This window comes from Neomonachus schauinslandi, chromosome 6 (genome assembly GCF_002201575.2).
Source record: "Neomonachus schauinslandi chromosome 6, ASM220157v2, whole genome shotgun sequence".
Lineage (NCBI taxonomy): Eukaryota > Metazoa > Chordata > Mammalia > Carnivora > Phocidae > Neomonachus > Neomonachus schauinslandi.
This window is the reverse complement of record NC_058408.1, coordinates 98,216,141-98,228,233: the sequence shown is the minus strand read 5'-3', so window position 1 is coordinate 98,228,233 and position 12,093 is coordinate 98,216,141. Positions and strand designations below refer to the sequence as shown.

Here is a 12,093-nt window from a genome sequence, read left to right as displayed (position 1 = left end):
TCTGCCTTCGGCTCAGGTCATGATCCCAGAGTCCTGGGATCGAGCCCCATGTCGGGCTCTCTGCTCAGCGGGAAGCCTGCTTCTCCCCCTCCCTCTCCCTCTGCCTGCTGTTCCACCTGCCTGTGCTCTCATTCTCTGTCAAATAAATAAATAAAATCTTAGAAAAAAATAATGTTATGATTTTATTAAATTCAGTTGTGCATTCTGCTAAGCTTAATAAATGCCAAACAGGATAGCCACGAAGGATGGAAATCTGACCATACTAACCTGCTAAAGCAGGAAAGCCAAACTCAATTTCTCTTACAAAGACAGTGGCTTTAATATTTGTGGCCACAAACTAGTGGAAACCCAGTATGTCAAAGAGCTAAGTATGGAGCTGCCCAGAGAAGAGAAGGGAGAGACACCTATCAGATACCTCCATCCAACAGCCAGCCCTAAAGGAGCTCCCCAGAACACTGATTCCAAACAACTATCCCGGGGGGCATCAGAGGCCATCAATGGGATTGAGCTATAGTTCAGTAATAATGGTGATCAAGAAAAAAGGAGGGGTGCCTGGGTGGCTCAGTTCATTTAAGTGACTGCCTTCGGCTCAGGTCATGATCCCGGGGTCCTGGGATCGAGTCCCACATAGGGCTCCCTGCTCCGAGGGAAGCCTGCTTCTCCCTCTCCCACTCCCCCTGCTTGTGTTCCCTTTCTCACTGTCTCTCTCTGTCAATTAAATAAATATTAAAAAAAAAAAAGAAAAAAGGAAAAATCGCTAAATTTCACATGCTAACCAATAACAGAACATATAAGCAACTGTTGGCCTGTACCGTTCCAGGCTTCTTACTCCTTAGTAAAATGCTGCTGCTTCATTAGAATAGCTGTTTGAAGGATGGTATAAATGCGGTCGGGGCCATGAACTTGCGCTCCATCCAGGTCAGTTTATAGCATTTGAGACTTTGTTCCATAAACTTCAACCTTATGCTAACTAACTCTCCCATAAATGTCAGCTCTAAGAAACATATTTTCTAGGTAAATACCTGGACGTGCAATACCTCTAAGACATATTAATGGGAAAAGAAAAAGGCTAGCTGCAGAATAATTCATCATAACATTTATGGGAAAACACACCCACGCAACAAAACTAGAATTTCTGTATGTACACATATGTAGGCAAACACAACGGAAGAGGTCTGCAGTGACACAAACTGTTAACTATAGCTCTGTCAAAGACTGGGATTGGGGGTGGTAACCCAATTTAACCTATCTGTAGTGTTTTAATTTGTGCAGCGAGAAAACATTTATGTATTATTTATGTGATTTCAAAGTAATTTAGTACATAACTTAGAAACAGATTTGGTAGGAACACAGCTAGTACGCAGAATGCTGAGTTCTATAGAGAAGACAGTGGTGAGACTATAAGTCCGAGGAGGATTCAGAGAGGAGGCCTGTGGGGGTTTAGTGGGATGGAACTCCAGGCAGAGGCAATAGGGGGAGAGGCAAGGGCACTGCAAGGTGAGAGGACATGGCAGGGGGCTAGAAGTTCAGCTTCCACTGCCTTCCCTGCCCACCCTTGTCTGGGTGCATCCTGTGCTCCTCAGAAGGCAGAGGTTTGCAACCCTATGCAAATGAATGAAAAAAAAAAGGGGCTGGAAGCTTGGCACCAAACTCATAAAAGACAGCAATCCTTGGCTCAGTGCCTTATAATTAGGAAAACTGAATACTATTGCCACAGCTCACCCCTACTCCCCTTCTCCTTCCAAAAAATATTAACCAATGCCATTAAGAAAGAAGTGTATCGGAGCGCCTGGCTGGCTCAGTTGGTAGAGCATGTGACTTCTTTTTTTTTTTTAAGATTTTATTTATTTATTTGTCACAAAGAGAGAGACAGAGAGCACACGAGAGCACGCGCACAAGCAGGGGGAGCAGCAGGCAGAAGGAGAAGCAAGCTCCCCACTGAGCAAGGAGCCCAATACGGGACTCAATCCCAGGACCCTGGGACCGTGACCTGAGCCAAAGGCAGGTGCCCAAATGAGCCACCCAGACATCCCAAAGCATGTGACTCTTGATCTCAGGGCTGTGAGTTCACATCCCACGCTGGGCATGGAGTCTACTTAAAATAAATAAATAAACGAACAAATATTAAAAAGCAGACCAAAAAAAAAAAAAAAGTGTATCATTAGGCAAAGAACCCCCCTTGAAAAAAAATTACAGTTGTTTTTGTTTTAGCTTCTTCACAAAGGCTACCATACAAACCCAAATACAAAGCAACAATTCCCCATTACCCCAAAAAATTGCCTGTAAGAAAAAAAGAGCCACTTTATATTTAACTTCTTATATAGTATCCCATATCGAAAGATACTCTCCAGGGGTGCCTGGGTGGCTCAGTTACGGTTAAATGACTGCCTTCGGCCCAGGTCATGATCCCAGAGTCCCAGGATCGAGTCCTGCATCAGGCTCCCTGCTCAGCAAGGAGCCTGCTTCTCCCTCTGACCCTCACCCCTTTCATGGTCTCTCTCACTCTCTCTCTCTCAAATAAATAAGATCTTCAAAAAAAAAGAAAGAAAGAAAGATACTCTCCAATTGTTTTAATTTGAATAACAAAATAGTTTGGGGAAATGCACGGACTTGAAACAACTCAAAATATAAAGACAAAGGCTTACTTGTAACAGTGAAGAACAGACAAAGGGCTGCTTCTTGTTGATAGGAGCTGTGCAGAAAACATACCTCACTCGTAGACTTAATGGAATATGTTGGATCAACTCTGCAGAAAATTTAAAATCATCCATATTGCAGACAAAATACTGCCCATCAACTTGTGAAAAATCTACAAAAATATCCTGGGGGCGGGAAAAATAAATTACTGGACTGCCTAAGCGGGCATGAATAAAGAACTCAAGTCTACAAATGACAATCTCTTTAAATCTGTAACAGTTTTCTAGAAAGGCCTGCTTAATCTGCCTTCCCAAGCTAAAAGACCTCCCCCATAGCCTTCCCAACCTGAAATACTCAGAAAATTCCTCAGGACAAAAGTCCCAGAGGATTTTCTGAGAACATTTTTTTCACTTTCAAGATAAACTTCACAAGTAGCAATGTCACAAAAACAGACTATCCACTGATGCCCAGGAGATTAACTAATAATTGTCTGACATATCAACATTTTTAGAAAAGAAATTTTAGATTTTAGAAGAGATTTAAAAATGAGTTCTTACTTACAATGAGATTAGAAAGTGTTGTATCAGGGAGATGGTAGGCAAACATTTCAATCTGCTCAGCAGTTGGATGAAGACCGGCTGCCTTTAGTAAAAAAAAAAAAAAAAAAAAAAAAAAAACTGTAAGTTTTCCTCTTTTTATTTTTTAAGATGTTATTTATTTGAGAGAGAGAGACAGCAAGAGAGGGAGGAGTTGGAGAGGGAGAAGCAAGCTCCCCGCTGAACAGGGACCCTGATGCGGGGCTCGATCCCAGGACCCTGGGATCATGACCTGAGCCGAAGGCAGACACTTAATGACTGAGCCACCCAGGCGTCCCAAGTTTTCTTCTTTTTAAAGGACAACTTTTCTTTAAGTTATTTCAAAATAAAGTCCTATATTCAGGCTAAGCTCTCGCCAAATGAGTTAAATGCCAAGAATTTGAGTAAAAGAAAAAAGCAACATCACTTTCCCATCTATTACCAATTAAGAAAGCTGATGAGATAAAACTAACCAATTATACCCAACTGAGTAATTAGTCAATCTTTCACATACATCTTAGTTACACTCCTAAAATCTATGATGATCTGATAGAGTACCAAAACTGCTTTCCACGGTCTCAATTATCTTCACTGAACAAAAATGAACAAGGAAAACCCAATTGCTTTAGCCAAGGCAATAAAACTGACAGACAAATACAGGAAAGAATGTCTAAACTGGAGGCCAGTGATCTCTTCAACTGTATTCCAGTATTAATAGATGCCTACAGGTAAGTATACGCAGAGAGAAAGGGAATGTGAAAGAAAAAGAGCAAAGGATGAATGGAGGAAAGAAGAGAGGAGTCACAGGAGGGAGAAAGAATAGGAGCACAGGAAATGAGGTGCACAGGAGAAAAGTGGGAGTGTGTCATTATCAACTGCACTTTTAACAAAAGCTGCAGGGCGCCTGGGTGGCTCAGTTGGTTAAGCGACTGCTTTCGGCTCAGGTCATGATCCTGGAGTCCTGGGATCGAGTCCCGCATCCTCCCTCTGACCCTGCCCCCTCTCATGTGCTTGCTCTCTCTCATTCTCTCTGTCTCAAATAAATAAATAAAATCTTAAAAAAAAAAAAAAAAAAAAAGCTGCAGAAATTAGTTTAACCACAGCTTTCCTCCAGGAATGTTTCCTTGCATCATCTCATTTCTATGCCCCTTCAGCAGAGCCACTGAAAAATGCGAAGAGCCACGTTAATTTGTAAGTGAATTTTCCAAGCAACTTAAATTGTAACAGTTTGTTTAAAATACATATGCTGCTGCCTCATTAACTGCACAAAACTGAATCTTGTCCTTACTGGCTCAAAGTTGTATTGCTTAGTACTGTTTTTGCCCCACACTCAAGGGTTTCTTCTACATTCAAGCTTCTTATAATTTTTCGGTCTGCTAACATAGCTGTGTGTCCACCTAAAGCAACTATACCCCCACCCCACCCATCACTAGACTATAGGAAGAACTAAAGGAAAATCAGGTTCATTAAACTTGTTCCATCTGGATCTTTCACTTGCACACCATTCTCTGATGAAGGGGTCCCTATACCACTCCAAAGCAGTAAAGTCGGGCTTCCTTAACACGATTTTCATGGCACAAAACTTTCTTTTGCTTATATTAGAGTCTAGAAGATAGGTGAAGAAAGGAATGACTGTCCTCCACAGAGAAGTAATTAACATGTTACACCGTACCTTTATAGGCTCCACATGCCTATTCAAAATTTCCTTTAATAAACTGAGGTCTTCTCGATTCATTGTTGTCACTTCTCCTTCTTTATATTTTGAACTGAACCTACCAGCTCTGCCAGCAATCTGCAAAGCCTGAGAGGTGGTAATTGGTTCTATTTCCTTCTCTCCCTTTTCATTGATAGTGGGCTTTATAAGGGAGTAAAAAATAATTCTTCTTATGCTCCTGAAATAGAAATAAAAGTACTCGCTCAGACTGCTGAATAAAAGACTCTCCATCATTTTGGGTCATTGTAGAAATGCTCACTGCAATTCTAGTTTAGGCCTGCTTACAATCTTGTCCACTGTTTACAAAATAAGGAAAAGAGGTTTGTTAGTAATTCTTTTTCTTCCCATTAGTTATTTTTTAACAAATGTGTAAATTTACTAAAAATCATTAAGTTGTACATTTACAAGGGGTAAACTGTGGAGGATGTAAATTATCCTTCAATAAGGTACAGAAAATAACTTTCCTTTTTAAGATTGATTGATTGACTGATGTATGTACGTATGTATGAGAGAGCAAGAGCACGAGCAGGGGGAGGAGCAGAGGGAGAGGGCCAAGCAGACTCCATTCTGAGTACAGAGCCTGACTCAGGGCTCCATCCCAGGACCCTGAGATCATGACCTGAGTTGAAATCAAGAGTCAGACACCACCGACTGAGCCACCCAGGCGCCCTGAAAATAACTTTTTTTTTTTTTTTTAAACAAATAAACCACATAAAGTGCTCTCAGACTGCTTTTAAAAGTTGGCTGCTATCCCTGGGTGGCTCAGTGGGTTAAGTGTCAGACTCTTTGATTTCAGCTCAGGTCATGATCTCAGGGTTGTGAGATCGAGCCCCGTGGAGATCTCTGTGCTCAGCAGAGAGTCAGCTTGAGAGTCTCTCTCCTTCTCCCTCTACCCCTCCCCTCTCACATGGTCTAACAAAAAAACAAAACAAAAACAAAAGTTGGCTGCTATTAATAGCTTTGAATAGTTCTTTAATTCATAAAGGTATAATTGCCTTGATTACCCAGAGAAGAATATTTAGGCATAAAACCTAATGCCTAGTCCCACATTCATAATGGGCACTCACACACTTGCTGAGAAACTGAAAATACAGTAAAATAACATAATGGGTTAGTGGTAGGGAGTTCACTCAAAACTCCTAGTACTGTGTGCTATTTTCTTTTTATTCCCTCAAAAGATGTAAACAAGATAAACCTCAGATCTGTATTATAATACCCATTCTCCTAAACCTAAATGTTTGGCCATTCTATTGCCAATTAGAAAATATTTAACTGCCATCAAACCCATTGAATATCCATGATTATTTAAAACAAATTACTTACAAATTAAGTCCCATGCCAATTGCATCTGTAGCAACCAGGATTTTGCATGGATCATCAGGATCATTAAACTTTTTTGCTTGAGCAAGTTTGGTCCCTAAAATAAGAAGAGTTTATGTTAGTTCAGCATTCTCAATCTGCCACATCACACCAAGTATATCTCACCCCTCACCTCTTACTCTCCATTTTTATCAATAAAACTCATTGTTTCTGGGTGCCTGGGTGGCTCAGTCAATTAAGCGTCCAACTCTTGATTTCAACTCAGGTCATGATCTCAGGGTCCTGGGATCGAGCCCGCATTGGGCTCCACACTGAGCTTAGAGCCTGCTTGGGATTCTCTCTCTCCCTCTCCCTCTGCTCCCCCCCCACCCCACTCACACTTGCTCTCTCTCCCCCTAGGGAAAAAAAAGAGAGAGAGAGATTTCAGGACTACAACTTCAACACAATTACCAAGCTCATATTTCACATTTTAATATTTTTGTTTTGTTTTGTTTTTAGAGAGAGAGCCAGGAAGGGCAGAAGGAGAGGGAGAGAAAGAATGCTAAGCAGGCTCCACGCCCAGCACAGAGCCCAACATGGGGCTCGATCTCACAACCCTGAGATCATGACCTGAGCCAAAATCAAGTGCCAGATGCCTAACTGACTGAGACACCCAGGTGCCCCTTTAATAACTTTCTGTAAGAAAATCATCAACTCAACATTTAAAATACAGTCCAACAATAGCAGCAAGAACTATGAATTTAAAAACTTCTATCCCTACCATGATGAACCAGAGAAATTCATTTTATACGACCCACAATAAATTATTAATGTATCAAGTTAATTCAGTATCTTTTACTGCATCTTCTATACACAGCTCGACATAAATGGCAAAAATAAGAGACTTCATATCCCTGTCATGATGAAAGCCAATAATTACCAGGTGGGAGACTGCCATATATAACAGCTGATTCCAATCCCCGAATTTCAATCTGTCGACTCACAGAATAAATATCATTCTTGCTAAAACAGACAATGCAGTCCCCAGGCCGAAGGTTGTCTAATGATTCTAATGCATGATCCAGCACGGAAATGGGGGTAAGCCTCTTATAGTTTCGAACCTACAATAAAGACATGATATTGTAAAATAACACATTTAACTTCTTATGACTAATAACTAAGTGAAAAACTTGCAATGAAATGTAGCTAAGGGGCCCCTGGGTGGCTCAGTTAAGCATCTGCCTTTGGCTCAGGTCATGATCCCAGGATGCTGGGATCGAGCCCTGCATCGGGCTCCTTGCTCAACGGGGAATGTGGGGGTGGGGGGGGGGTGTCTGCTTTTCCCTCATCCTCTGCCCCTCCTCCCTGCTTGTGTTGTCTCTAAATAAATAAATAAATAAATAAATAAATAAAATCTTAACAAAAAAACGTAACTGACAAGTTCCAACATTTTTCAAAGGAAAATACAGAAAAACATTTATTTTCATATTATAAATGTTACCATCAGTTCTCATTGGTATTTCTAAATCCATAAAATGTCATATAGCATTTCACAAATTTTCAAAGCACTTTCATATATATTCAATTTTCATGGCAACTTGGTAACTTCAGAATGCTTATTAACTATTAGTTCCATTTTATGAAAAGGTAAAATAGAGCCCATAGAAAAGATCAGGTCTGATAAGGATTCTTTCCATTCTGGCCTTCTGTGATTTGCCTAAGAACGCAAAGCTAATAAAAGCAAAGCCTAGAACCCAGAATTTCTTCCACTACATTCCAGCCTCTCCCTGAAAGCTGAACACAAAACAAATGGGCCCATTTTTAAAAATGTCTTCATCTTACTCAAGAACTATAGTAAAAAACAAAACAAATGTAGGATTAAAAGGAAACCAGTTACTTTCTAGTCTATGAATTTCAGAAAGGGATACAAACTATCTCTAGCAATTAGATGTATATCAAAAGTCCTAATACTGGACATCTGAGGCTCAGAAAACCATGAACTTTTGCTAAGCCTCAAACTTCGAACATTCCTGACTTAGTTAATTCTAAAGAGATCTGCTCAAACTCCAAAAGGTTTTGTCAAGAAAAGATGAAAAGTCTCCTGTACTTCTGGAAGGCTTAGGGTATGATGGCCATTCTGCCAGGATTTCGGATCATGATATTCAACCAAGTATGTATGATCTAGTCAACTGTGAGAAAATGAAGCATTCTTTTTAGTTAAGTTCTGATTTTGCCACTATGTGGGACCTACGAAGCCATTGCTGGGGTACTCTAGGCTATTTGCTACGCCACCTTGAGACAAAGCATATAATCTAGTACCTCTACTTCCTCCCCAGTCGTGTACATAAGCTCAGTAACCAGGTCAATAGCAGCAGATTCTCCACACAAATGGACTTCTTCAGCACAGAGTCCTGTTAAATGCAAAATCAGTAGTTTTTTAAAGATATGAAATTAAATATTGTAATACCTTATATAGCAAAAGTACTTTAAGTTTGCTTACCTATTGCTTTACAACTTTACCAAGCGTTTTCATCAATATTATCTCTTTGATGCAAACCTCAAATTAACAACATTCTAGTGGGCAAAGATTCTATTTTTATGACTCTCAGAGTTTTTAAACTGCTTTGGCCAAGGTTTTGAGTCTATTAGAGGGTGAAACCAGCCAGGACTAGAGAACCTTGCATTCTGATGGTTAGCACTGAATCTTATACTTGCATTTTTCAAATTAGGCTCCATGGAATCACTAAGGTGCCTCAGAGGCTGAGGGCTGGAGGGTAAATGAAACTCCAAGCTCCTTACTGCTGAGCAGATCCACTCTCATCCATTTTTAAATTACAGACTTTAATGTATACACTTTGTTTGAAGGAGTTCAGCTATTTGTTTTTAAATTTGAAAACACCTGCCCTACAACACGGGCTGATCAAAAATCCACTCCAATATCAAGCAGTGGAAATGTTCATTCATGTCCATGGATCTCAAAAACTCCAATTCCAGGAGCCTATCCTAAAGAAGTAACTAAATAAACAAATGAAAAGCTATGGCCACAAAAATTTTTACTGTAGCACTATCAGTAATAGGAAAAAATGTTCAACTCTGTGGAAAAAAAAAAAACAGTGCAGCTCTTCAACGGAGAATATGCGATATTAATATGTGGGGTGAAAAAAAGTCTATGAAACAACAAACTGGAAAGAAAAAAAAAAAAAGCAAGATACAAAATAATTCACAAGACACTGTATTCCCAAGGAAAAAGACTGGCATGAAAACACCAAAATGTTAATCCTGGTTGTGTAAAGATGGCAAGATTTGAATTTTAACTTTAATTAACTGGTTATGCTAACTTTAGAGTAGGAAAACTGGACTTTCCATTATTCAAATAATGTTTAAGAAATAAGAACTCACACTAGGCTGACTCTTTTGTTTGATTTGTGTCAAAGAGAGAGGATCCTAATGACTCTATCTGGCATGTCAAGCAGAGAAATGCATCTCCGTGCAGATGACACAAAGCACAGGTCTTAGCATTCAGACCACCAACCTAGAAGCGCTCTGGTCCAGGCCCATCCTCTGGCTGGATCTTTGATCATTTGAATTTCATCAATCACGGCCACTTCATCTACAATAAGAAGTTCTCATGAGCAACACAATCTACTTAAATAGCGTCATGAACAAATTATAGCACCACAACTCAAGTTTTCGTCACCACCATCATCACAATCGTCACTCACTAAGCACTTCTTTTCTGGCAGGCTCGTTCTAAGTGCTTTATTTACAATTATATATCTCATTTAATCCCGACAACGAGCCTATACAATAAGTATCCTCATTCTAGCTATTGTACAGAAGAATTAACTAAGGCCCAGAGAAGTTAAGTCACTGGCCCAAGGTTACACAGCATGTGCAGTTAGTAAGTGTTAAGATCTAAAAACATGAAATTCAAACCCAGGCCATCTAGCATGTAGTAGGTCCCTTTGTCCTATTTTCTGCAATCTCAGAGGCAGCCTGGAGAATCTGCTTAATAAGAACTAACACACCCAGGGGTGCCTGGGTAGCTCTGTCAGTTGAGTGTCCGACTCTCGATTTCAGCTCAGGGTCATGATCTCGGGGTCATGGAATCAAGCCCTGCATAGGGCTCCACACTCAGCGGATAGTCTGCTTCAGATTCTCTCTCTCCCTCTCCCTCTGCCCCTCCCTCTGCTTGTGCATGCATGCGCACACTCTCTAAAATAAATAAACCTTTAAAAAAAAAAAAAACCACACCCACGGGGTAGTAAAAAAGAGAAAGTATCTATACTTCCAGGAACAAGGAGTAGACAGCCCCACTATAAATGAAGCCTCTCTATCACAGGAACCCAGACAGATGCCAGGAGCAGAAAGTGGAAGAGCAAGAGTCATTCCCTGAGCTCCAGCTATGCTCATTCTTAGGGGCTTTAAGCTCATCACTATGGCAAAAATTAGTACCTCATTTTATTTTCTAATGCCAAAATGCTTTTGACCATATTATTTTATTAAGTCATATAAATTATATTTTAATTTTCTTCCTCAAATACCAAGGAGTTGAGAAAAGCACATTTAAAAAAAATTAATATGCCCACAGTAACATTTAGGAAACAAAAGAAAGCACATTTTATACTGAAAAACCATCAGATTAAAAATCACTTATCGCAATTGGGTACATACAAACAAGATTAGAAAAAAGGGGACAGGAGGGAATTTTGATTTATAAACTTCTGTGCTATCTAAATTTTTTTTTTTAAAGATTTTATTTATTCATTTGAGACACAGAGATACAGAGAGAGAGAGAGCATGAGCAGGGGGCGAGACAGAGGGAGAGGGAGAAGCAGGCTCCCCGCTGAGCCAGGAGCCTGATATGGGGCTCGATCCCAGAACCCTGGGATCGGGACCTGAGCCAAAGGCAAACGCTTAACGACTAAGCCACTCAGGCGCCCCTGCGCTATCTAAATTTTTAGTGTATTACTTTTATAATAAACTCATCTTTTAAAAACTAACCATTTACTCAGAAAAATTATTAAAATGAAAAAAGCTAACTAAAGTACATAATATATAATACCTATTTAACTATACACACCCACAATGCACACATAAGTATATGCATACACAACACAAACACAGAAGAAATCTGGAAAATACACACCACAGGGTTAACACTTGTTGATTCTAGATGGGTAGAATTGAGAGGTTGTAGGTTTTCTTCTCTTTGCATTTATTTTTATATTTTCTATAATGAAGATATGATTGCTTACTGGTAAGAAGAAGTTGATTTTTATTTAAAATATTTTCAAAACTACTTAAATAGAAGTTCACTGAAGTGTTACATATAATGGTGAAAAACTTTTTTTTTTTAAGATTTGATTTATTCATTTGAAAGAGAGAGAGAGAACACGAGCAGAGGGGAGGGGCAGAGGGAGAGGGAGAAGCAGGCTCCCTGCTGAGCAGGGAGCCGGGACACGGGGCTCAATCCCAGGACTCCAATATCATGACCCAAGCCGAAGGCAAGTGCTTAATGGACTGAGCCATCCAGGCACCCATTAGTAAAAAACTTTAAACAACCTAAATGTTCTTTAGTAGGGAAGGGAATGAATTTTAGTCATAAGATGGAATTTTGGTCATAAGTTTAAATGAATAAACTTGATATATATATTTATGATATACACGATATACATGCGATATGATACACCTAAAACAAGACTAGATCTAAAAACATGCTGTGTAGAATAAAAAGCAAGTTGTGATGTCCACAACTGCCAAACTGTAGAAAGAGCCAAGATGTCCATCGACAGATGAATGGATAAAGAAGATGTGGTGTATATATATATATATATATATATATATATATATATATATATATATATA

The 12,093-nt window shown here is 39.7% G+C and overlaps 1 protein-coding gene across 2 annotated transcripts in view; it reads right to left on the bottom strand.

Moving 5' to 3' along the window:
• SUPV3L1 (Suv3 like RNA helicase) overlaps positions 1 to 12,093 on the bottom strand; it is a 27,946-nt gene that overhangs the window by 2,116 nt on the left and 13,737 nt on the right. Inside the window, exons 1-8 of one of the 2 annotated variants that reach the window (XM_021699656.2) lie at positions 11,375 to 11,430; positions 9,758 to 9,835; positions 8,545 to 8,636; positions 7,166 to 7,346; positions 6,250 to 6,343; positions 4,885 to 5,104; positions 3,199 to 3,279; positions 2,646 to 2,822 (exon numbers count right to left, since the gene is read on the bottom strand). In XM_021699656.2, the coding sequence (XP_021555331.1) occupies positions 2,646 to 2,822; positions 3,199 to 3,279; positions 4,885 to 5,104; positions 6,250 to 6,343; positions 7,166 to 7,346; positions 8,545 to 8,636; positions 9,758 to 9,806 (894 nt within the window). In that variant the 5' untranslated portion in view covers positions 9,807 to 9,835; positions 11,375 to 11,430. Of the gene's footprint in view, positions 1 to 2,645; positions 2,823 to 3,198; positions 3,280 to 4,884; positions 5,105 to 6,249; positions 6,344 to 7,165; positions 7,347 to 8,544; positions 8,637 to 9,757; positions 9,836 to 11,374; positions 11,431 to 12,093 lie in introns of those variants that run through there. The other variant, XM_021699658.1, reaches the window with a different exon arrangement.